At 32.9% G+C, this 24,794-nt stretch overlaps 1 protein-coding gene across 11 annotated transcripts in view; it reads left to right on the forward strand.

Annotated features, from left to right (window-relative positions):
• Lrp1b (LDL receptor related protein 1B) overlaps positions 1–24,794 on the forward strand; it is a 1,848,437-nt gene that overhangs the window by 1,078,075 nt on the left and 745,568 nt on the right. For all 11 annotated transcript variants that reach the window (XR_015445151.1, XM_087195526.1, XM_087195530.1 and 8 more), the window contains 4 exons: positions 3,583–3,705; positions 10,095–10,235; positions 14,305–14,430; positions 21,195–21,311. Coding sequence is in view for 10 of the 11 variants with exons in the window: in XM_087195526.1 (XP_087051652.1) it covers positions 3,583–3,705; positions 10,095–10,235; positions 14,305–14,430; positions 21,195–21,311 (507 nt within the window). In the remaining variant the exon portion in view is untranslated. The remainder of the gene's footprint in view (positions 1–3,582; positions 3,706–10,094; positions 10,236–14,304; positions 14,431–21,194; positions 21,312–24,794) is intronic.

Consider the following 24,794-nt stretch of genomic DNA (forward strand, 5'->3'; position numbering starts at 1 on the left):
ATCATCATTTGAAGTCAAGTTCTCTGAAATTATCCTACCTTAAAGGCATGATAAATCTGGTTTTAGGATCCCTCTCTGTTACTTGAATGAATAACGATGATGACTAGTGTCTCTTCTGAACTACAAGTTAGAAATATTCCTTTTAAAAATAGAAAATAGAAAACCCCGTAAGTTTCTGTGTTGCACATCAGGTGCAGAGACTTCTATTTTCATGTATAATAAAACACTGAAAAGTCCACAATCCAGGACCATAGAGCTAAAGGGATATCTTCTTTCTGTTATTTTGAAGAAATTCAAATAAAGGGAAAATTGAAAAAGAGTGAGTGGTTTATGTTGTTATATATATTCTGCCATTTGCTATTAGTAGAAAAAACTATCATCAAAATTAAATTACTAAGATCTAGAAACATTGAAATATTAGTATAGATTCATGAAATTTTTGTACATCATTTATGTCTTTATTACGGTCTTCTGTAAGTTATAACATATTTTTAAATTATCTTTCCTTAAAAGTAAAGTACATGCACTGAGAATATATGTATACTTACATAAAAATGATAGACGTTCCTTCATCTTGTTAAAACTTACACACTGAGCACAGACTTGCACCTTTTATCTGCACTCCAAATAAATGTTCTTGGTATTCAAATTGCTACCTAAAAGTTTCATTCTTTCCTTTATTCAGCGAATGTGTACCAAACACACTGTGTGTCAAGCACTGTTTCTGAGAATGATCACAATTCTACTTCAGGAAGATACAAGATTGGGAAGAAAACACAAAGTTCTTAGCCTCAGCAGACCACTATCTTGGAGTAGATTTCGTCCTCCTCCTCCTCCTCCTCCTCCTCCTCCTCCTCCTCCTCCTCCTCCTCCTCCTCCTCCTCCTCCTCCTCCTCTTCCTCCTCTTTTTTCACTCCTGCTGATTGAACCTGTGCTGGGCTGGTGCTCCATCACTGACCTATATCCTCAGCTATATTACAAATTTTATTTTGAGACAGTCTTGCTAGGTTGCCAGTTCAAACTTTCAGTGTTCCTACCTCAGTTTTGGAATTATCCATGTTGTCTGACTTTATCCATCTTTTCCTAGATTTTGAAAGTTGTTCCTTGGCTTTTCTTGCCTATTTTATTTTCCCAAAGTTATGTGGTTCTCAAATAACTTAATATAGTATTATAGTTTATCATTTTAGTGTTGTTTTTCTGTTCTTTGTTGACCTAACCTTCTTTTATATTTATATGTTAATTTACAGTTTTAGACTATGAATTTTAAAGCTAGTAAATCCTTGTTCTATTTGTATATAATAAATACACATTGATAACAATATTAATGATTCTTTCTTACATTTGAGTATTGAAAAAGTCACTTAGATCCTTAGATATCCCATAGTCCTACCTGAAAATGAGATAAAACCAACAATGCAAATATATTATTGAAAAAGCATTAAATTAAATGTATATTTAAAAGTATGATTGATGCATTATGAATTTTCAGTAATATGGCTATTAATAAATTAATTACACCTTTGAAATTTATATACAACTTTTTAAATGCTAAATTTAAAAAGTAGTCATCATGTTTTAGAGATATTTATAGTGAAATCTTTTGCAACTACTAGAAATTCAAAAATGCATATCACACTAGGCTTACCTGGAACATGTTTATGTAATGAAATCTAAAAATATACTGGGACACTATAAAAAAATCTTTCTGATAAAAGATTTGGAATTATTCAAATTAACTTTTATTTTGGACTTTTGTCATGAAAGCACAAATACAAATGCCTCACTTTTAATATATAGTATTCACGAAAAGGGAATACTACATATATCAAAGTTTGAATAATGATAATTTATTTCTAAATATTCAAATTTCATATTGAGTAAGAATATAAGTATAAGTCATGCTTTGGTTGAAAGAATATCATATTTTGCATGTATTTTCAGTAACAAAATACATCCTGATTTATTATCTTTAGTAATTTTTTAGTGCTTTAATTTTTCATATATACAAAATGTATTTTCGGTTAATTTTCTTTTTCTGAAAGCTAGATGTTACTAAAATATCGAGTATACAGTATAATTCTGAACACACTGTGCACTGCATACCCAGAGCTCCTGAGTGTCCTCTGAAGTGCTGCCTTTTCACCCCATGCTCATGGAATAAACATGACCATATTTGAAAACTACTTAAAACATTTCTGCATTTCCTATTGAAAAAACCCTGAGGCTTAATTACCCTCTCAATTTAGAAGTTGATATTATAGCTTGAATTATCAGCTTCTTTAGCTTTCAAATGAATTTTGAAAACTGTTTTGGAAAAATAGGAAATTAAATTTCTTCTTGGAATAATGAAAAATATGATAATAAACTGTAGGTCATGTTTTCTCCTTTGCAGACCCACAGTGATAATCTGTGGAAATGTGTTGAATATTTAGTGCATATTGTACCATTCTAGAATTTGTTTCTCACTTATTATTCTGTACATAGCAAACCAACCCTGATGTCTACAACACAGTAACCGAGTCTGTCACTTTAGTTAAATTTTTGTTACTTGCTCTTTAACTGCCAATATCATCTTTGTAATTTTATTATCTTAACAAGAAATGAAAAGTGCTTTATTTTAATATTTAAGGAATATCTCGTAGAATCAAAAAATTTAATTATTAATAACTTAAATATGTAATGTAGCATAAGCTGACAACACTGACAACTGAATTGCTAGCACTGTACACTTCTTAGTAATTTGGACATATATGTAGTTAGAATAATACAATTTTTTTCTTCCTTTCCAATCTGTAGGAATAAATAGCATCAAAATGATGATTACCTTAATTTTATTTACTCTTCTTCAATCCTTTTTAAAACATAATATCTAGCCTCTTTAAAAATTTACTTGCTTTTATCTGAAAATATCTGAGCTTGCCTCACACATACACATGGACAAATACTTTATTAATTTCCACTCAAGCTTACTTAATTGAATGCCTCATCAGTGCCTCTGTTGCTTATTTCCTCTGAGATTCTTTTGCCTTTGTGTCCTATATATTCTCCTGATACCAATCAAGCTGGTGGTTTTAAAGGCTTTGCAGATACCCTATGGTTCATGGAGTCTTCTGGACATGGACATACATTATATCCTGCACAAAAAGAATTTATTAGATTCTGTACAGCAGCATAGAGTAGCCCACTCCTGTCCTCAAAAATTGCTGCCTCCTGTTCACTAGGGATCTAAAGGCACTTTGCAAGAGCCATTGGTCTTCTTTCCAAAAGACTACGACCTGAATGTAGTAGGCTGAATTTGGGGAATTATCTGAGGCAGACAATCCTGTCCTCTTTTCCTTCTTTCTTCTAATGTCTAACTGCACATCTTCTCCAACCAACATACATACTCCTTTTTTCTAACAAATATCAGTTTTGAATTGCAGTAGAAGTCCTGGCAACATTACCCTATAGATAGTATATATAGCATATGAATGTGCACATATTTATGTCTATGTGTAGGTCTTAGAAAGAACATGAATGTAGAATGGCTAAATTTGGTTGGATTCAGAGTTCTTTTACACTTTTGCTTCTCTCTGCTTACAGGTGACAATATGTGCCGAGTAAATAATGGGGGTTGTAGTACACTTTGTTTGGCTACTCCAGCAGGCAGAGTGTGTGCTTGTGCTGATAATCAACTTCTGGATGAAAATGGGACAACTTGCACATGTAAGTTTCTTGTTCCATCGTTGTTTATATGACACTTTCTGAAAACAAGAAGCATGTGAAGCCAAAGAAATTAAAATCAAACTTGAACAGAACAATTCAGATAATTACATAGGTATTTTATCTAGACTGTAAATTATTAAATCATTTTTAATATACAGACAAATAAATGATAATGACAAAGTTTTGCAGAGAATGTTTTCATTGCAGCATATAGTTTAGTAAAACATTCAAATAAATGTATGTCACATAGTCAAATGTTTCATGAAATTGTAAAGAACTTCACCATCATCAGCTGCAAATGAAAATGTAACTGTTAATAGATAGATGGAAAGTTGAGGCACAAGATAGGTCTAAAATGATTTTAAATGGCTTAATATGCTCAGTTGTCTATATTTGGAAGGGAAGAGTGGGGAGGGAGGGACCAATAAAGAATCTTTTAAGGAATTTATATTCTTTATCATAGTAGGAAATGAACTAGATTGATTGACCTGGGCTAAAGGCACTTTTATTAACTTTTGCAGATATCGTTCAATTTATTGCATCTTATTATTCCAAAATGACTCTTGGAATTTCTTCTTTCTACCACATATTGAGTCCCTTAGGCACAATAAGTCCAACAAAATTATGTGTGTATTGATCACAATATAAAAATTTCTAAATGATTTAATCTTGAACTGTGTATTTGGTCTCTCTAGAAAAACCTCAGAACCCGTAAGATTGATGGATACATATATTGGATATATCAAATTTATATATTTGAAAGGGAGAGAGAGATTATGTGGAACTGGCTCAATGAATATGGAGGCTGACAAGTCTCAGAATCCTCAGTTAGCAAGCTGAGATATGAGAGAAGTGGTCGTGTAGTGCAGTCGACATACAGGTTTAGAACCCAGGAAGAGTTGATGCTTTGGTTCAGTCCAGGAAAACTCTATGGACACTATGGGAATTAGGCCTCAAATTATTTCATTTTGAAGATGAAACTCTTAATTATATTGTTCCTCTTTGTGTTCAGTTTTTTATCAGACTACAGCAGTGATGGCAAACCTTTTAGAGACTGCCCAAGCTGCAACTCAGAATCTACTTATTTATTGCAAAGTGTCAACACTGCAATTAAACGTGAATACTGGGGTTTTAGTTTAGAAAAAAGCAATTCTACATTAAAAGAAAAACACAAAAACAGAGTTTTCATAATACAAACAGCCTCCGTGGCAAGAGTGCCATAAATGCTGCACCGCTGTACTGCAATAGCATAGATTTTGCCCTTTGCTTTCACTTAATATGACTCTAACATCTTATCATGTAATTGATTATTCTTTACAAACATGATTTTCAATGACTGCTTTTTAGACCACTTATCTTATTTTCATTTTTCATATTTGGTATTATTTTGATGCATTGTTGTAGATATTTATATCTTTACTGTGTATATTTACTTTTGTATTTTACTATACAACCTATGTTCCATCTGTATTACATCATCTTTAGATATTTAGAATAATACCATTAAGTTTTAAATTCTTAGGCTATTTTGAATTCCAATAGTTTGAGATAAAGACTTTAGCTTCCTTTCTAATATAGCACTTTCTTCATCTTCCTCAATTTCATTCCTTATTATGCTCTAGGATTTCAAAGAATATTATATGAATCCTTGTGCAGATTCTTCTTTATAGTGTAAATATATTTGACACTTATTTAATCAACCTAATTAATCAATTTAAAAATATTTATTTTATTTTTGGGCCTAGATCAAAGTTTCATTAGTTGAAATATGTTGCCTTGTATGTTCTGGAAACACAGTTGAATGACTGCAGCATTTCAAACAGAATAGAAACACATAGGGTGTTCTTTGTGAGCACCCTCAGCCCTCATCTTCCCTTTGCTCCGCTCTAGACGTCCTCTCTGGGATAGGAGGTAGCCCTGAATGCATCTCCCGTTTTGCTAGGTGCACACCTTGCAGTCTGACCTGTAGGAGCAAAGAATTTTTCTTCTTACCTCCAGATGGAAAGGCTTATTCAATTTCCAGTGCTACAACTTGAGAGGGTCTTCAGTGAATCTTTAAATCTAATCTTACTGGCTTGGAAAAAAAGTCAAAATTTCCTTAGGCTAGGATGATCAAGAGACTGAACTCCCAGAGACTTCTGAATTTTCTTATTCTTTTCATCATGGTAGCAAGTTGAGAAGAGGATATATTCATAAGGTACTGATATCTACATGGAATTTTAGCCCTGAAAATTTTTAATTAGTTCCTTAATTTTAATTATACATATCATAATTATGTTGTCATCAGTCTTCTAATTTTGCTCTATTTCCTTCATTCTTATTCTTGCAGACTTATAGTTTTACAGGCTATTTAGTTTATAGGCTAAAAAACTTATGGATAATTTTTGTATAAGTATATCTATTGATAAGGCTATAAAAAGATATTGGTAGATTTATATATAACATTATTATAGGATGGAGAAAATGAGGGAGAATATTGACAGTGTAAAAATGAGTTCAGATAAATAACTGAGATAAGCAGAAGTAAAAAACCAACTAGGTGTTGGTAGAATGCTTGCCTCTATTGGCAAACACCCAATAAAAGATCTGGGATAAGCAGACGACAAAACAAAAAATAACTATAATTTTTTAAATCCAGAAAGTAAATTCCTTCTAGATGTCATCATCTCTTTAATTATTTATAACTATTTACATAAATTTTCTTTTCCCATGTATATTTTAGTGGCTCAAACAAAAAGAGAGACAGTTTTACTAAAAATCAGTCACACTCACATGCCCATTGGTTTTTCTTTGCCTGCTCTGCAAGAGGAATGTAGAATGAAAGACTCCTTGGAGGATACACTGATCCCCTAGCCCAAGCTCGTCATTAGAGTCAGCCTGTGAGCACAGGAGGAAGGACAACATGTGACACACAAACACCTAGAGTTGTAATAGACACAGAGAAACCACCTTTATGCCATGTTTTAGACATCACTAAGTCAATGGCAAATGCTTTTCCTCATATCTACATAAAACCCTTAGACTAAAAGATTGTCTTAACTGTTCCCTTACATACTTTTCAGCTATTTCTCCTTGCAGTTAGATATTATCTCTTTGATCAAGATTTTTAGTCACTTTTAATGATTTACCTATATTTAAACATTATGGTAAGGAAAAGGCCTCAGAGATATTTACTCGAGCATTTCACTTCATAGAAATAGCCCTGTCACTTTAGCCAAAGCCTTAAATGGGTTTTCCATATTGTTTTTTTTTTTTTCCAGCAGTGACTACTAGTGTCTTTCTTTTGTACCCTTGGCTTTTCATGTAGCATTCTGCCTTATGTAGTTATTCTCTTTGCATAACTGCCAAACCAAACAAAAACAAAACATGTTCACTAGTTTCTTGGAAGCCAGGGACGCAATATCTTTAAAGAAACTCTAGCTGAGCGCACTTGGAATGACTCAGAATGACAGGCTTAACTGTGGGTGGAAAAAAACAAAATAAAACAGAACCAGAAAGTGAGAAATTATTTATGTCTACACAACCCAGGATACCACTGAGTATTTCTATGTAAATAAAAAATTAAGTGACATTGGTCTGTAAAAAACATTATGCATGATGTTTATTACAAAACTGATGTTACAAGATTTATTATCATATTCATACCTAAGTCTTTGGTTAGAGTTTTAGGAAATTTTTCTGGGGTTGTTCTCTTCCTAGAACCTATAATTCATAGATGAGTTAAAATTCTTGCAATGAAATGGAAATAAATGATGATTTATCTATACTTTCTAAAATAAACAATTTTAAATCACCAAAAAGAAGTTCATTCTTATTTCAGAATGAGTATTGCGTTGAGCTGTCAAAAATTCTATTGTATCATTTGCTATAGTAGGGAACTTACCTAGTTTCCTTTGAAAAATATTAAGAAAAGTCAAAAAAAGAAGCATACCACCTCCTTTTCTTTGCAAAGAACTCAAAATGTGTTTATCTCAATGTGTTCAGTTCATATTTATTGTGAAAATATTTTAAGGATATATTAGACTTGGTTTGCAAATAAGGAAATTAACATGCAGGAAAACTAGGAATGAAGTTTATACTTGCAGAATATAGGACCAAACAATATCCCTGTGCCACAACCTCTCCTCAGTGCAAATTATTCTGGACTTTGGCTTTAGTTCAAGCTAGATTATAGATATGTGAAAGGAGTTAACTGGATTAACTATGTAATCTGAGTCTAATAATCAAAACAGAGATGGTGCCAGACATGATCTTCCTGCTTTCTGTCATCTTCTTAAACTGACATCAAGTAAACAAGAACTCATTGCCAAATGATCAAGGTGAGAATGAACATCAAGGATTTATTCTTAATGAATTTGTAATATAAGGCTATACCATGAAAGGCATGCACCCAACAGAAAAACATTGGCATCCTATATGATTGATAAAGATTGAATTCTAATGCCATGCTTGGGATAAATCAAGGAAGAGAGTAGATTGGACACTTGTGCTTTTGGTGAATATTGTCTGCTGTGGTCAAATTCTCTCACAGGAGGATTGATGTCTCCTGAAGTATAATTACCTGGAATGCATTATCTCCGAGAAGCATGTGTAAAACTAATTGACTGACTATTAAGTAAATTTTATATTTCTCTTGACACTGTTCTGAGGAAAAGCAAAAAGTTAACAATTAAAAATGAGGACATAATAGTTCTAAGAAAAGTGATAGTGCCTGTTTTATGAAATAGTACCATTATTTTACCTGGAGGAATAAATTAGTAATTTTTAAATGTTTTCGTAGTGGCATGAAAGAAAATACAGAATTTGCAAATGTGCCTTATGCACAGACAGGAAATTTGAACATTGTAAATATGTTAGTTATCTAAGGGTTAAGCACTGCAAAATTATTTGTCAGTAGAGCTGTGACCTTTATGACTCTCTATAACACCAGATCCATGTCTCTGTCAGGGAGAGTACTCAACTGTGTTGAGCCATTTATCTGTTCAGTTGTGACAAGCCTTATGGTCTAGGATCTATGCAATCTAATGTATAGTAAAAGTTCAAGACAGTGAAGATTTATTGCCTCCTTTCATACTAACTCACAGAAGATTATAACACACTTAGGTTGCTGCTAGGAAGACCACTCTAGCTAATGAAAGTTCATTTACTCTGATCTGAGGAAGAAAAGTAAAAAGCCGCAGTAGCATTTTTCTCACTGTCATTCTGTGTGAGGTTATATGAAGGCATCTAACAAACCACTTCAAGTTTTCTTTTTGTTCCTCTCTTTTTCTGTTCAAAGATGCAATAAGAGAGTCTAATCCCAAAATGAAACCAAAACAAAAAACAAATGAACAATGTGTTAAACAAATAAACGTCTTAATGTGAGACATGTAGTGAAAACAAGAACATTTTATTTTATATTTTGAACAGGGACAAATGCTGTTATGACTGAGTTATAATTTTTACACAGATGACAGCAAATCATCAAATGAGGGAGAAGACATGATTTAATTTAGCATACATTACTATCCTGGGTTTGAAAAGAGTATGAGTAAAGTTAGAAATACAGTCACTTGTTCACTCAGTAGCTTAATAAATCAAGATTAGGAACATGTATTGAGTTAATTTATTGAGCCAAGATCTGAACATAAGATGATATAAAACTGAAATAAAATGAAACAGTTTATTAATAGGTTTTCTTTCTTTATTTCATTATCACCTGGACATTACTTCTAGCAATCACTCCACGAGTTTTAGCAAACAAAAATAACTAATTCTAGGATGCAAATTTCCCTTCATAGTGTCTTAGAGAGTCAAGCACAGGCTTTCTGATAGGATTGTTTTAACAATAGGCTTCAAAGGACACGTGAGAACTAGTGCTTTTATACCAGGCAATTCATAACATATGTTAGTTTATTTCTAATCTTGGTTAATTTGAAGGATTATTTATTACTTTGTCAGTTTCTTATTAGTGAGATCATGTTGTAAAATCTAGTTGCCATGAGTTTCCTGTGTACCTTACAATACTGGAACTATAGCCCTGATGGCATACCTCGGATTGGGGGACTTGCTGATGATGTCTGTCTACAGTTTGTAACCTTTGATCTATGTCCCATTTTCTTTCCTCTTCAACCCAAGAATTCAGCTTAGAAATGATATGTATTTCTATGTGTGCACATGTACGTGTACATAATGAAATGTTTAGCCTTTAACCAAAGGACATCCTGTCATTTCTGACAACTTGATGTATCTGAAGCATATTTTGATAATGGTGATATCAGATGGAGAAAGACTAATACTACATGATCACATTTATATGTGAAATCTTAAACAACCATGATAAAATGTACATTGAATCAACTGCACGCACCTAGCATTGTTCATATGCCTTGGATTTTTTTTATCTCTAGTTAATCCTGGAGAAGTGTTGCCTCGCACATGTAAAGCTGGAGAATTCCGCTGCAGAAACAGACACTGCATCCAGGCTCGGTGGGAATGTGACGGCGATGATGACTGCCTCGATGGCAGTGATGAGGATCCCATCAACTGCTGTATGTTCTCCTTCAAGCCATCTGTAAACTCCATTTTCCTGGGTGTTTTGCGTTTGGGAATTATCATAGCAGTGTGTGAAAATACCTTTGATGCAAATTGAACTCATTTTTATTTCTTAGTCATCCTTTTGCAAAAGGGTAGACAACACCTTGCCTCATTTGCAGCATTTGAAGCAAAGTTTCGCTTCTCTTTCTCCAGGCTTTATGGATCGTTTTAGTTTCCCTATAACTCATCTCTCCTCCTAGTCTGAGGTGTCAGTGGAGCCACACCACTGTTTATGGCAGGGACAGGGGATCACTTTGAATTTTAAATGTAAAGGTATGGAAAGTCAACTTAAACTGCTCAAGAGTAAGTGCATTCCAGAAGGTCAGAAGTCACTCTATTGCTCTGTGGCAATAGAATCTTGAAGAAGATCCAAGGACAGAGACATGGTTTTGGAATATGTGATTAACAAACTTCACTCGCTCAGGACATGGAACAAAACACATACAGAGCATCACACAGAAACCAAAGGCTTGATAGCCCCCTCCTCGCTTTGCCTCTTATTTACTATTTCATTTTTTCTATTGTACAGAAACAATTTCATGCTTCTGATAAGAATAAGAAAACTTCTTATATATTTGCAGACAATACACTTTGGAAAGTTCATGAAATAATATTTCGATAACACATTTATTTAGAGTCACTAATTACATTCTTTTGAGAGAAATAACATTTTATGCAGATACAGGAATATGTTAGAGACATACATCTTCTATCTTTTGATTTAACATAAGCATACTGTTTTAAAAATAATCTTCTAATTACTGCAATTTTCAGGTTAAATTAATTTACCTTATTCTTTTTTATTCATTTTAAAATTAATAATGTTACAATAAAGTTTAAAAATACGTTTTAAAAGAATGAATAAATATGAACTGGATATGGTAGCAAACACCTATAATCCTAGCATTCTGACAGGCTGGGGCAGGAGGATTGCAAATTTGAGGAACTTTGCACCTTAGCTAAGTACTGCCTCAAAATGAAAATAAAAATAAACAGCTGGTTCTATAGTTGAATGAACATGTCCTAAGTTCAATCTTCCCTTCTCTATGTCAGAAAAAGAAAGGAATGGAAAGGAAAGGAAAGGAAAGGAGAAGGGAGGAAAGAAAAGGAAAGAGAAAACAGAAGAAAAGACAGGACAAACTGGTCTGGGCATCTATATTTTGCCAACATTTGTGCTATAGGATTAAATTCTAAGAATATGGATTTTAAAAATATTTTCCAATTTTCTATTATATATGATCCTTAAGTTATAACTAATACATAAATGTAGAATGTTTTTTCTTGAATTTCAAGAATAGACAGTAATTTCAATAGTATGCACTTCTTATTTTCACTTCCACTATTTTCTGTCCTATAAAATATGAATCAACAAGTAAAATCTTAAATACTAAATTGACATAATTATCAAAATTTTCACATGAGAAAAGCATCTCATCTGAGTATAAGGGTATTTTTCTGCCTTTTTATCCAAAAGCTGTATTAGTTAGTGATTAGCTTAATTCCTCACTCCTTCTGGATCTCCATGTTTTTTCAAGATTTTAATCAATGCTAACTAGGTATTAGTTTCCTCTAGTCACAGAAATCCAGTGCCTGAGGAGAGCATAGTTATTTTATTCTAATATTTATGTGTTACTTCATCATATCCATTCCTCCCTCTGTGTGGCTGATCTTCCTTTCCCATCAACCCAACAAGGAAACTTATATCTTCCTTCACTATAGCAGGTACTGCATGTTGCTGTTCATTACAGTGGTAAAATTTCTAGTCAGTGTATTTTTCTTGATTGTCGTCATTCCTTTCTGTCCTGTCATCCAAGCCATGAACTTTTCCTGGTGTCCTCTATTTGTTAATAGTTTTATTTTCTACCTCCTAATTAATTTTTTAAACGTTTAATTAATTTCTAATCTTACCTCTCCTCAATTTACATTGCCTAAATTAGGTTCCCCTCTCAGATCTCAGCAAGTGTTCTTTTATAATTCCTACCACTTTTCCTTTCTTAAAGTTCACTTTCCACAATGATTCCATAGTATCATTCATAAAATGCAATCCATTTTTGTTATTACAATAACTGCATATCTAAGAAGATAAATCCTAAAATGTGCTGACTCATACATGGGTACTTTCTGTTATTTCTCATAATTAAATTTTTAGCCTTTAGTGTATCAAGCATCTTAGCCTTTGCTCCTGTAAATTTAAAGTAGGTCTCCAAAAGTATTCTTCTGTTTTGCCTTACTGTGACAGTACACTGACTGTTCCTAGCCTATGGAATTAAAAACAGTTTCTCATTACCTTCTTCAGAAAGACAATTTTGACCACTCAAATACTTCTCAGTACAGCCCAGTTGGAGTTACACATTCATTGGTTACACGTGCTTTTACGATGGTAGTTTTGAAACCATGTGGTAATTACACACCTCTTGTGTGGTACGTCTAATAGATATTTTCATAAGGAGGCACATTATGTCATAGCATCTTTGTAGTCTCAACATCTAACACAACCTTTAGCATATGCAAGAATGAATGCTTGAATAACAGAGGCAATGAACATTAAACATCTCTGGCTATCTTTCTGTAGAGTGTTTCCTCTGAACATTTCAGTCATTCTGAGTTGCATTATATTTCTAGGGCTTCATGGTTAACATTCCAGTACTACATAAGTAATTATAGAGAACTATTTTAGATTCTAAACACTCATAATCCACTACCCTGAATTCTGTTAGCATTGTACTTTCTATCCTTCAGTGTCTTAATTTTAAACCCCAAAACTATGTTTGAATTCCTAACTACCTTATTGATAAAAATTGCTAAAGTCCTTGATTAGGCTTTACTGAAGTGCATGCACATAATTTTAAAACTTCACAATGTTTACTCTGATATTTTTGAGGACTTTTATTTTTCATGCATCATGTTTTTGCTAAAGTCCCTGAAGTGAATAAAAACAGTTAATCATGCTCCAATAAAAGATGTCTTTTCTCCCATTATATATTTTTTTACCTTTACATGAATAAGAACTTTCTAAAAAGTGTTAAAATCATTTTAGCACTAGAACTACTTCGAAAGAAAAGTGTTTTATAAGAACTGACTGGAAATGTACACATTTTCTATGCAACAGCATGATAAAAATGAGTTTTTCAAATTCTAAATAAAATTGTACTGATATTCTTTTTATATTACAAAACTGAAACTGCTGGGCATAAGAAAAATTGCTTTAAAAGAATGTTGAATGTGTGAGATAAATACTGAAGAGCATGTCTCTAGAATCCTAGAAGAGTACTTATAAATGGTTAACATTAATGTGCCCCCCATTGTGATTAAATATTAGAAGTTTAATTCTTAGCTATGAATAGCTTCCCATAGGAGGATTGGTTTTATCTTCAGTATTTTTTTTCTAGTTGCATGTTTATTTGTTTTTGCTGGGGAAAAAACTCATGATGATCTTTTTCGTTATTAAAATTACATAGAATCTTGTTTTAGCATTAACTCTATGTCAGGAGTGATATAATTTTCATTTCTGTATTTTTCTTTCCAGTCCCAAGAAACATTGGATTAAGTAAAATCTAATTAGGTTTAGTTAATATTTTAAAAAATATTTGAATAGATGTATAGTTTAAAAGATAGCATAGTTGATATATATGATTAAATAATTTGAGATCTATTTGTTAAATTAAACATTACCTTGAGGTTAATTTTAAAAGCTTGTGATGAATATTTTGGAATTAAGTCACCATTTCAGGTAACAGAAGGAAGAGGAACTTAGATATCTTGTTGGTTTGAGTGGAAACATTAAAAATGAATACATTTCCTTTTATTTGAGCTTTACTTACCTGATGCCTTCTATGAAAGTTATATTTTAACAAAGTCTAGAATATTAATATTTACTATAAAATTGGAGACAGTGAATGGCAGAAGCCCTGCTATTTATTGTACTGTAATATAATTTCTGTAACATTTTTGTAAATATAGTTTAAAATATTTATGAGTTTATCCAATTTTAAATAATTAAGCTTGCTTCACTCTCCCTCCCAGTCAATCATAGCTGTCCTGATGATCAGTTTAAATGCCAGAATAATCGCTGTATCCCCAAGAGATGGCTTTGCGATGGAGCTAATGATTGTGGGAGCAATGAAGATGAATCCAATCAAACTTGCACAGGTAAAGCTTTCCTCAGACATGTACCTACATCAACTTCATACTTGGCCTTCATAAAAATACAGGTTAATGCTTTGAACTCATCTGGCCTTTCTTAGTGTTGATAATCTGATTATTGCAATAGTCAATGAATGCAAAATTTTGATGCCACAAAGACTCAAGTACAAATTGATTTTTATTTAATCCTTGGGAATGACTTCTTTACAAAGTAATTTGGCACTTTATCTATTTATATACATTGACTGTCAATATATTTCTTGTTCAAGACAAGTCCCTATTAAATCTTACTTGGCAGTAGAAGTCAAGGTTTGTTGGCAGGCTTTGATACGGGCCATCTCACAAGGAACACTTTTTTTAAAAAACCTTTAAAAAAGACTTACAAATTTTATTTTTTCTCCTGTGGAATACCTTTGTGAATAGTTTTCTGTTCATTGCACATTATTTATGTGAGGTAGTTTCTTAGTTCCATAAGTCTCAAGACCACTAAGCCTATTTATATTTCCATATAATCTATACCATTGTAATAAACCTTTGAATCCCTAGCCAGGTTCTTGTTGAGTGGAAATACACAGCTGGTAGCATGGGTTACAACAGAGTGCCAGAAAGGTCATTATTAGTTAGATAAACATTGAAAAATGATTCGGACTACCAGCAGCCTAGTGCTTCTCTTTAAATGATGAAAAAAACCTGCTGTTTTTGATGGCACATATTGATATGACTAGTAAAAAAGATTTAAAACACATTGAATATAGTAACATAAAATATAAAAGCACCAGCTCTTTGCTTTTTACAAAATGAGCCTTACTAAGTAACAGCCATTATAAATTCCTAATGAAAACAATAGAGCAGCATGCACAGAAAAGACTCAGATGTCAAAAAGATTTTTTCCTACTCTTGTTTTGGGCACTGGTTTTCTCTTGTCAGACTTACAGTTCTCTGCAACTCATTTTCCTCTTATGTTTCTTGCAGCTCTGTGCAGCTCTATGAATTAGCTAGAAGTTGTTTCCAAAGAGGTTTTCACTACACACAAAACTGCAGTGGCAGGAATGAAACAGTCACCCTTCCATAACCCTAAGCTGTAACTTATATAAAGCTTTTTTGTAGGACATCCTTGCTCAGGATCTGTGGGCCAGTTATTCTCTTAACTCCTAAGTTAAAGTCTCCTCTGACAATTTAGAGTAAATTAATTTCTTAAAAGAGTGTTATGTGTGTCTTATAAGGTGGTTTCATGAAAGATTTTCTAAAAAAATAAATAAATAAATAAAAAGAAAGAGGACCTCCAGAAACTGCTTGGTCCTGGGTCACTGCTTTCAAGATCATTCATTTTATAGATGAATCATCTGCAAGAAGACTTTCCTAAACTCACACCATTGGTAAGAATTTAGGGTAATTTTATTCCAAATATTGTGTCTGGATGACCATTACTTTTTATACTAAACTGTATTATCTTGCAGATTAACTAGAATTTTAGGTATAGTCAATCTATTTAACTTTGCTCAGGTTGCTCTTGCAATATGAATTTCATTTGTAGAGAAGCATCTTGGTAAGCCAATACAATTACTATTCTTTTAAAGTTAACATTCAGTTCAAACATATGGTTCATTACATACTAAACAGACAGATCTGCTTACACAGTAAAATGGAAGGAACTGCTGATTCAACTTGTAATAACAAGTCTTCTTTATTTCTTCTAGATTTTTACCATTCTCTTGTTTGTAAATTATTTTTTAAATAACATTTATGTTTGGCTAGCTACTTACAGTACTAAAAATGGAAGTGCTTCTGTATCAAAGCAATTAAAACAATCGATCCTAACTAATAGGCTATCTAAGACACTCAAGACCTGTGGTCCACTTCAAGTGATGTCACCCGAAATCGGACACCAAGTACTAGATCTCAGCAGTATATTTATGAGAGCTGTTATGGCCACCGGCTACTTTAAAAACATGAGTTAAAAGTAGAAAGAGAAAAATAAATATGCCTTTTATTTTGAAAACTATGTTGATGTGACAGTGTTCTTTCATTTCATTTTATCAAAATATTTAAATAGTAGCTTAACACACTAGAAAAAGTGGCAAATTTATGCAGACCATTTTCCTGAACCATTTCCCTCTATTCTTAAATATCAGGGTATGCATGGACATGTGTCCTAGATAAAAAGACTTATAGTAGGGTGTTGTGTTGTAATTGAACCCACTATCCTATACCCACTAGCATTATGACCATTGTATACCTAAAAAGAAAATCCAACAAAAAAGACAACTTCCTATATTGATCCTTTGGAATTTTTTCTTCATCAGTATATTAATTCATTAAACATTTATCAAGGTACTGGTGATAGAATGAGGAAAAATACATAATACTCTTCATTAAGAAGCTAAGAATTGAGACTAGGATAAAGTATGTTAATAGACCATTCTGATAGAGTAGTCAAAATGCCAAGTGAATTCTCAGTCAAGCACACAGAAAGAATAAAGAATTTTAGTTTTCATTTCACTGGAGGAGATTTCCTAAAGGAGACAATATTCCAGCTAAGTCTTTAAAAACACATATGAAAAAATGCTACATAATAAAGCCATGTAATTGGAAAAAGATAACTAATCTGATAAAACCAAGTATTGGCAAAAGAAACAAAGGAATTATCATATACTCTTCTTTGTGGGTAAATAAATCATCTTTTACATTGGAAAGAAACTTGGTCAAATTCAATAAATGTAAAGATGCGTATGCCTTTGTGTCTGTAATTCTGTTTTCACACTTATACTCTAATTAGTGCCTCTGCACTTGTATGTTCATTGTTCCAGTTCTGGTAATGATAAAACTTGAAACAACCCAAATATCTATTAATAAGAGAATGGATATTCGTAATAAATTGTTATTCATAGGTAAAGCAAATGAATTAATATTTGAATTATCAACAGGAATGAATTTAAAAAGATGTTTACAAAAATGAATTGAATATTGTCAACAATACAATTTATACAAAGAATGAAAGTACAAACAGTCCTCTATAATTTTTATGAATTCAGTAATGTGTGCAAAGAGTATTAAATTATCCTTGGGAGTGAAAAGGTGAAAACTAAAGACAGTTGTTAGATCTGGGAAGAAAGAGGGGGAAATGGGATAGGAAAAAATGTTATGGGGATGTCAAATGTAACTAATGCATCTTTAAATTTTTAAATAAAATATGGAATAAATATGGAGCAAATACCAAGTTGTGATAGTCAACATGATATTCAGCAGGTTTAATGACATCCCATGTACTCCTCTAGGTGATAGAAATATGTAAATGGAAAATAATGACGCAGTGATATCCATGCATTGTTGAGGGTAGAGTGAGTTGAATAAGGAAGGAGACAGAGGGGAATATGCCACGAAAGAACCTGGACATGCACAGGAGCCCAGAGAGCAGACACAGCCAAGGGCTGGGATGCCGCTCTTACCCCAACCTCCCAAGGGTGTTTTGTCTACTCAAGACAGAGACTTTGAGGCAAGATGAAACATAGTGGTTTTGCAATTCTTTTACATCATAGTAGTCCTGATAATTCTGGATTCAAACCTAGGCAGTTTCCCTTCAGCATTTTCTCCCATCGCAGTGCTCTAGTTATACGACATTTATTTCTTCTCACATCCTCTATTGCTTTTCAATAAATTTATACCATACAGGTGTAATTGCATCAAAACAACCCAGTGCAAGGGCCGGGGATTTAGCTCAGTGGTTTTGTCGCCTGCTGTGGAAGCACAAGGGCCCAAGTTCGATCCCCAGTACCAAAAAGAAAAAGAAAGAAAGAAAACCCAATGCATAAGAAATAAGAAATTTTTCCAAGATAAGCTAAAGTTCATTTTGAGCAGGGTAGGGTTGTGACTGCCTATAATGCCAGCACTGAGGAGGCTGAAGCAAAAGAGCCACTGTGAGTTGGAGGCCAGCCTGGGCTACACAGTGAGTTCTAGACCAGCCTGGATTACAGAGCAAGACTCTTGCAAAAAAAAAAAAAAAAAAAAAGGACATGTTGATATGCCTTGATATGACATGTCTTGTTTAGCTAGAATGCTTTGATTGAAAGGCAGCAAGGGTAAAGTTTAGGAATAGTATGTTTTCCTTTAATGCCCTCCTCCTCTGTATAGTACAAATGCATTGTGGGAATTCTCACTGCTACATGGCAGCAGAAATAACACTATGAATGATGAGTAGAAATAGCTGCATTGTATCAGTGAATCTCTGATTTTACTGTTAGATAAACAATTCTCCCAAAGGAAGCTTAAATTTCCTCTTCCTTAGAGCAGCATTTGCTATGAAATTAGAGTTCTCTAGAGCTGCTTTTATAATCTCATCTTCAGACTAAATTAGATCTGATGGAGACAGAACTGATAAAGTGGTGGTAGTTGTACTTCTCTTGCAATATGAATACACTGATTTGAAAGTGATAATTCAGTCAATCTGGATACATCATGTACATAGACAGTCCTTAGAGATTTATGAAATGAAGCATCTTTTTTATTAAAATTCAGTTAAATTTCTCTAGTAGACCCTGCAAATCCATGATTAAAATTGGAAGTAAATTTATATGCTTTCTGGCCTAATATTCCTCAATAATAATCTAGTGAATGTTCTTTTGGACTATAGACCATAACTGCAGCTTGAGAGTTATAATGAGGTAATGTACAAACTTCCACACCATCACAATGATAGGTCATACATCATATGAAATAAGTTTATAGAAATAATTTGCATTTTCCTCTCTAATCTCTGTAGCTCTACTAATGAAAGAAAGCAGTTTCTGAAAGCTTTGTTATACTAACATCTGAATTATTAGGAGAGAATGTGGTGATACAAGAATGTCAAATAATAGAATATTGGACTGAATAAGTGTAGTATATTATTGTGAGTCAGTTGGAATTTCATGGAGATGAAAATATGTAATAATGAAAGACTGAAGGAATGATAAAGAATGAAGGATATAGTGAATGATTAGAAATCAAAAGAAATGGAAAGCAAAAAAAGAAAAAAGGGAAGACTTTATAGAGGAAGAAAGAAAAAAAATTTTTTTAAATCCTATTATTAAAATTGTCCTCGGGCCGGGAATTTATCTCAGTGGTTCTGCCACCTGCCTGGCAAGCACAAAGTCCCGAGTTTGATCCCCGGTACAAAAAAAAAACAACATTGTCCTCATACATGAAAAGTAAAACGTACTTACTCTAACAAGGGAAGTAATACAGAAATGTGTAGTGGAAAAATTAGTAATCATTCTCACATCTCTGTTCTTCCAGTGAACAAATGCCCACATCTTGTATATATCCCTCTTTATCTTTTACCAAATTTACACAATTACATATACTATTTTGTAAGTAAATGTAATTATATAAAATTACCCAAGAAATTTATTGATTTTATTCTAAATTTTAGAATAACTTAACAAAAACTCTACAGTATTAGCCAGATGAGACAACATAGAAATAGTTGATCTTACTGAAATTTTAACATTGTAAAATCGGAAGCACATGTTTGCTAGAATACTTAAAATCCCTTAATTTAAAATAAATTATTAATTTGTCAAATGAGAAAAATCAGATATAGTTTAAAATATTTTAGAATCAAGACCTTAATCCATATAAAGCAATATATGTGGTATGATAATTTTCCTAACATTCAAATTACTGTAGTTAGAAATGGTATATCTGTAATTAGAAACAATGTAGAAAATCTTTATGATTCTCAGCCCAGAAAACAAGCATTAGCCTATAATTCAAGCAAGGATGTTCTTTGTAACCACAGAAATGCAAACCCCAATTGTTCCGCATTTATCCAAACCATCTAATTAAAATATACTTAAATCTAAGTATCTCCTTCCTTGCATATCCCAGTTTTCCTATCTAATGATGGGGAAAAGATACTTATATGAAGACATATAATAGCTCAGAAGAATAAAATGAAGCAAAAAGAAAGCCAGACATTAAAAATAACTATTTAACAACAAGAGCTGGAAGGGAAGAGACAGCAAAGCTGTGTAGGCCTTTATGGTTTTGAAAATGTTGACCTGATTATAATAAAAAAGGACAAATTCCATATAGAACATAACCCATTTCCTGAATAGTTTAAACCATGGCCTTTGGCTAACGTAGAAAGCAAGGTTCTATGTTGCTGTTCACTGAAACCTTTAAGAGAGCCCAAAGCAAAGTTCATTAGTATACTTTGATTAAAAAGTCACACATTTATTTATATAACTGTGCAAAAATTTTAAAGATGTCTTGAGGCCAAATGTATGTTCAAGAAAACATTTTTTATATTCTCGGTCCTTGTAGTGGATCATTTACAGTTCCAAAAAGCAAATGCAATGAAAATATAGGAAATGACAATTCTGACACCATGATTAGAAACTATATACCTTGATACAATATCTAAAGACTTCCTCTTACATAAAACAAAAGCTGTCTTGGTCTATTGGAAAATGCTATAGAAAATTATTTTTTATATATCAAAGTTTGGATAAACTTTAATTTAATAATATATTCATAAGTATGTGCCAAGAAATAATTGTAAGATGAGAAATTCAAAGTTTCATTCCTTGAATTGTGTGAGAAATACTCAATCCCTTGTCTCTCAGTGGTCAAAATACAAAATTGAATGTCAAAATACATGAACTTTATAGATCTTAATAGAGAAAAATGGTATCTTATGTGTAAAAGAGATATTGCATGCTTTGCTATATCCTTAATATTCTTCAAGAAGCCTCTAAATTTATTCTTTGTATATTAATTGATCATCATAGCCAGAACATGCCAGGTAGACCAGTTTTCTTGTGGAAATGGGCGTTGCATTCCCAGAGCGTGGCTGTGTGACACAGAAGATGACTGTGGTGACCAGACAGATGAAATGGCAACTTGTGGTAAGTTGTGAATGAAATATCCTATTGGTAGAGATTGTGTCAGATATAGCATTCTATCACTGTGATTCCCTTAGAAGCATATTGCATACAAGCCAGCAAGGCAGAGGATATGTTACTTTCATCGTATCCCTTCAAACATAAGTATGTGCTTTGATGACAACTTTACAATATATCTCATTCATAAAGCAATAACAATATGCTCAGCTAAAATAAATGAATCTAAATATCGCAGACTTCATTAGGAGTTATGCTAGCAAAACATTTTCAAGTGTTCATAATTAATCTTATGTCTATAATGATTAAACTTGCCAAATAGTGCAATAAGTAACATTTGTAGTAAATGGAGAGAACGTATTTCTTATTGGTGTGTTTATGTTATATTCTGGGAGCAATAAATAATTAAGGCTAAGATTACATAGTTGGTAAAGTAATTGTTGCTTTTTATAGAGACACATGATTTTGATTGACAAAAATCATCAGTGTAAAATATGTTTGGTAATTTCAAAATTTCATGTCACTTTCTTGTGCTTCTCCTACTTCTGCCAGCAATAAAAATGTATTGCTGCCTAAAGTTGCAAATTTAATTACTGTTCTTTTCACTTACATAGTAGTAGATTATTATCATTTGTGTCAATGGTATATATCCGCATATATAAGAGAAAGATACTAATTTTCTAAAACATAGTTTATTTTAGTAATGTCAATGGATTTTTTTAAATTACTGCTATTAGTCCTGGGGATGTGGCATAGTCATAGAGTATTTCCCTAGTATGTGCAAAGCCCTGTTTTTGACCCCCAGCATCACAAAAAATAGTAACAATAATATAATTATGTGTAAATAATATAACCCCAGTTTATAGTACTATTAATACTGGGAAAATGCTTTTTAATGCCTCAATTTAAATGCTTATATTTAGAAGTTGCATTCTCTGTTTGCCTGAAGTATTTTTGTTAAAGTTTTTCTTAAACTAAACTGCTAAGCTACCTTTTATATGGTTATTTTAAATTAAAATTACCATCAGGAGAGAATCTGGCAGAGTAACTGGTACGTACCATCTCACATTTAAAGTTATAGAAGAGGTTTCCATAGTCAACATTACCCTTGCACTGAGTACAAAGAGACAATGACCACAGTTTTTAAAGGTTACCCTATTTGACACAGCTTTATACATGATTATAGACTCTATTAATCCCCATTTTTATTAAGCACCATTATTCACTTGGACTGATTATATTTCACATGTGCCCTTGAAAGAGGCCAAGTTTCCCACATTTTAATCCTACTAGAAGGATCCTACTGCAATCATTGTAAAAAACAATAAAAAAATGTCTACTCCCTGAACAATTTTTTGTTTTGTAGTATTTTACACTAAATTAATTTTAATATAAGATTAAAAACTTGAAAAATCTATGATTAAAAATGTTTCTGATAGGACTTAGGATCTGAAGTTATTACAACTGAGGCTCAAATTTTCAATGTAATTCACTGACATATACTTACAAACCTTCCTCGTTTTGCTTGCACTTGCCTTTACAAGTTAATTGCAAATTTTAGGTTGAGATTATGTGTGGGAAAACACATAATTAGGAAGGCCCTCTGAGGCGTTGCCTTAATCTTTAAACAATCATTGAACTTTTTCAGGAGTTGTCACACATGTAGAGGAAAATTTGTAGGTCGGTGGTGCAAAGGAGGGACATAGTCAAACTGTGAAGCCTGTCCTTGAACTGGACCAGCTGTCAATTCTTAACATAGCTTTCAATAAAATGAATACCAGGGCAAATTCAAAATAACCTGTCCAAACTTCAGCCTAGAATGATTAAATTCGATTGTCTAGGAGTAGCACCTAAGAATCAGTATTTTAATGTTTTTCAATTTTGAGAAATCCTTTACTAAGATAGTCATTCCTAAACATGAGCCCACATTGGAATCTTCTAGAAGGTTTGTGGAAAAAACGGATAGCTGTACCTCTTTCCCAGAGTATCTGATCCCCTGAGGTCTCAGGTGTAGCCCAGCAATTGGCATGAGTACAAATTCCTGCTAATGCTCATCTTTGTGCTATTAGTCAAGGACTATAATTTAAGAACCCGTTATTTAAGAAGCTGATGTGCATACATGATTTTATCTTGCATGTACTTTGTGACAATTGTGTTTATTCAAAACTGATTAAAGTTGGAAGTTCTTGTTCATGTGAATTTTCTTCCCATCTCCAAAATACAGCATGAATATAATTTTATGATTAAATCTGGAATGTTTCAAAAGCACATTTTGTCCCTTGGAAATTTTATAGTAAAAATACAGCATAGTTATTTATTTTAAAATTTAGTTTAAAAATCTTTGGCTTTTTCTATTGTCTGTATATCTGAATATAGATTATATATATTTTGATGAATATGCCAGAATATTCCTTGGTAACATCGAATTTGTTCACAGGGATAAAATTTGAAAATTGCTTAAAATTTGTTATAAAATTAAAATTCAGTTAATTAATTATGAATCCCCTAAGACTTACACAGTTAATATTCATCCATTTTATGAATGTTGGTCTTGAAAGAGAATTCTGCACCCATAATCTTACTCTTACCTGTGCTTGTAGCATTAGTCTACACAGTTAAGGAGTAAAAATATCGGAAACTGCAAATACCAGAGAAGGGAAGGTGGAGGGGAACAGGGGAAGGGGAAGTACCATACTAGTAATTATTACACGATTAAATCAATGCAAGTTGTATCAAAGATATTTTCCCATGATTATTAGAAAGATAAGGACCCTTGTTTTTCCAAATTTTGTAAAAAAAAAAAAATGGCAAATGTGCAAAACATGTTCAATGGGGAATATTAACCCAGTAAAGTACTGATAGGAAGTATGATTATCTTTATGTTTCCTTCACACACAATGATTCTGGTTGATTTGAGTTTCTATAATTTGGTCCAATCTCTCTTGAAACACCCATGTTATGTCTTATTCAAAGCTTTCTCCTCCCCCATTGGCAGCTAGATCTGAAGTCTAGGAACTTGGTATGGAAGAGCACGTGTCCAGGCTTTTCACTCTCTAGCTCTCATTTCCCCGCTAGCCTTAGCTAACTAAGTATATATGAGAGAAGAAGGAAATGGGTAACATCTTTCGGTGCAGGGCTCCTGGGTACCTTCCTTCTGCTTCTTGAGCATCACAGTACTCTGACATGAGAAATGCAGATCTCATGGGAGGCTCCTCGGTGAGTTCTTCAGAGGCCTGACATCTCATTCTCCGGAGAGTTCCCTGAACTTCGTTCTTCCTTGTTCTTCTCTATTCCCCACTCCCATTGCTTCCCCTTTCCTCTCCTCTGCCTTCTCCTTCTGTTTCATTCTTTGGAAGCCCTGCACATCTAGATCCAAATGTCTTTTATCCTCTACTCTTCATCATTCCTACCACCGATCCTTTATCTTGTAGCTTAAAGTTGCAAAAATCCCCTTGCTTGCCAGGCTGCCTTCTTATTTTACTACTGTCA

Source organism: Heterocephalus glaber, unplaced genomic scaffold (genome assembly GCF_053883595.1).
Source record: "Heterocephalus glaber isolate CG9 unplaced genomic scaffold, H.glaber_assembly_v1.0 deba00000347, whole genome shotgun sequence".
Taxonomy (NCBI): domain Eukaryota; kingdom Metazoa; phylum Chordata; class Mammalia; order Rodentia; family Bathyergidae; genus Heterocephalus; species Heterocephalus glaber.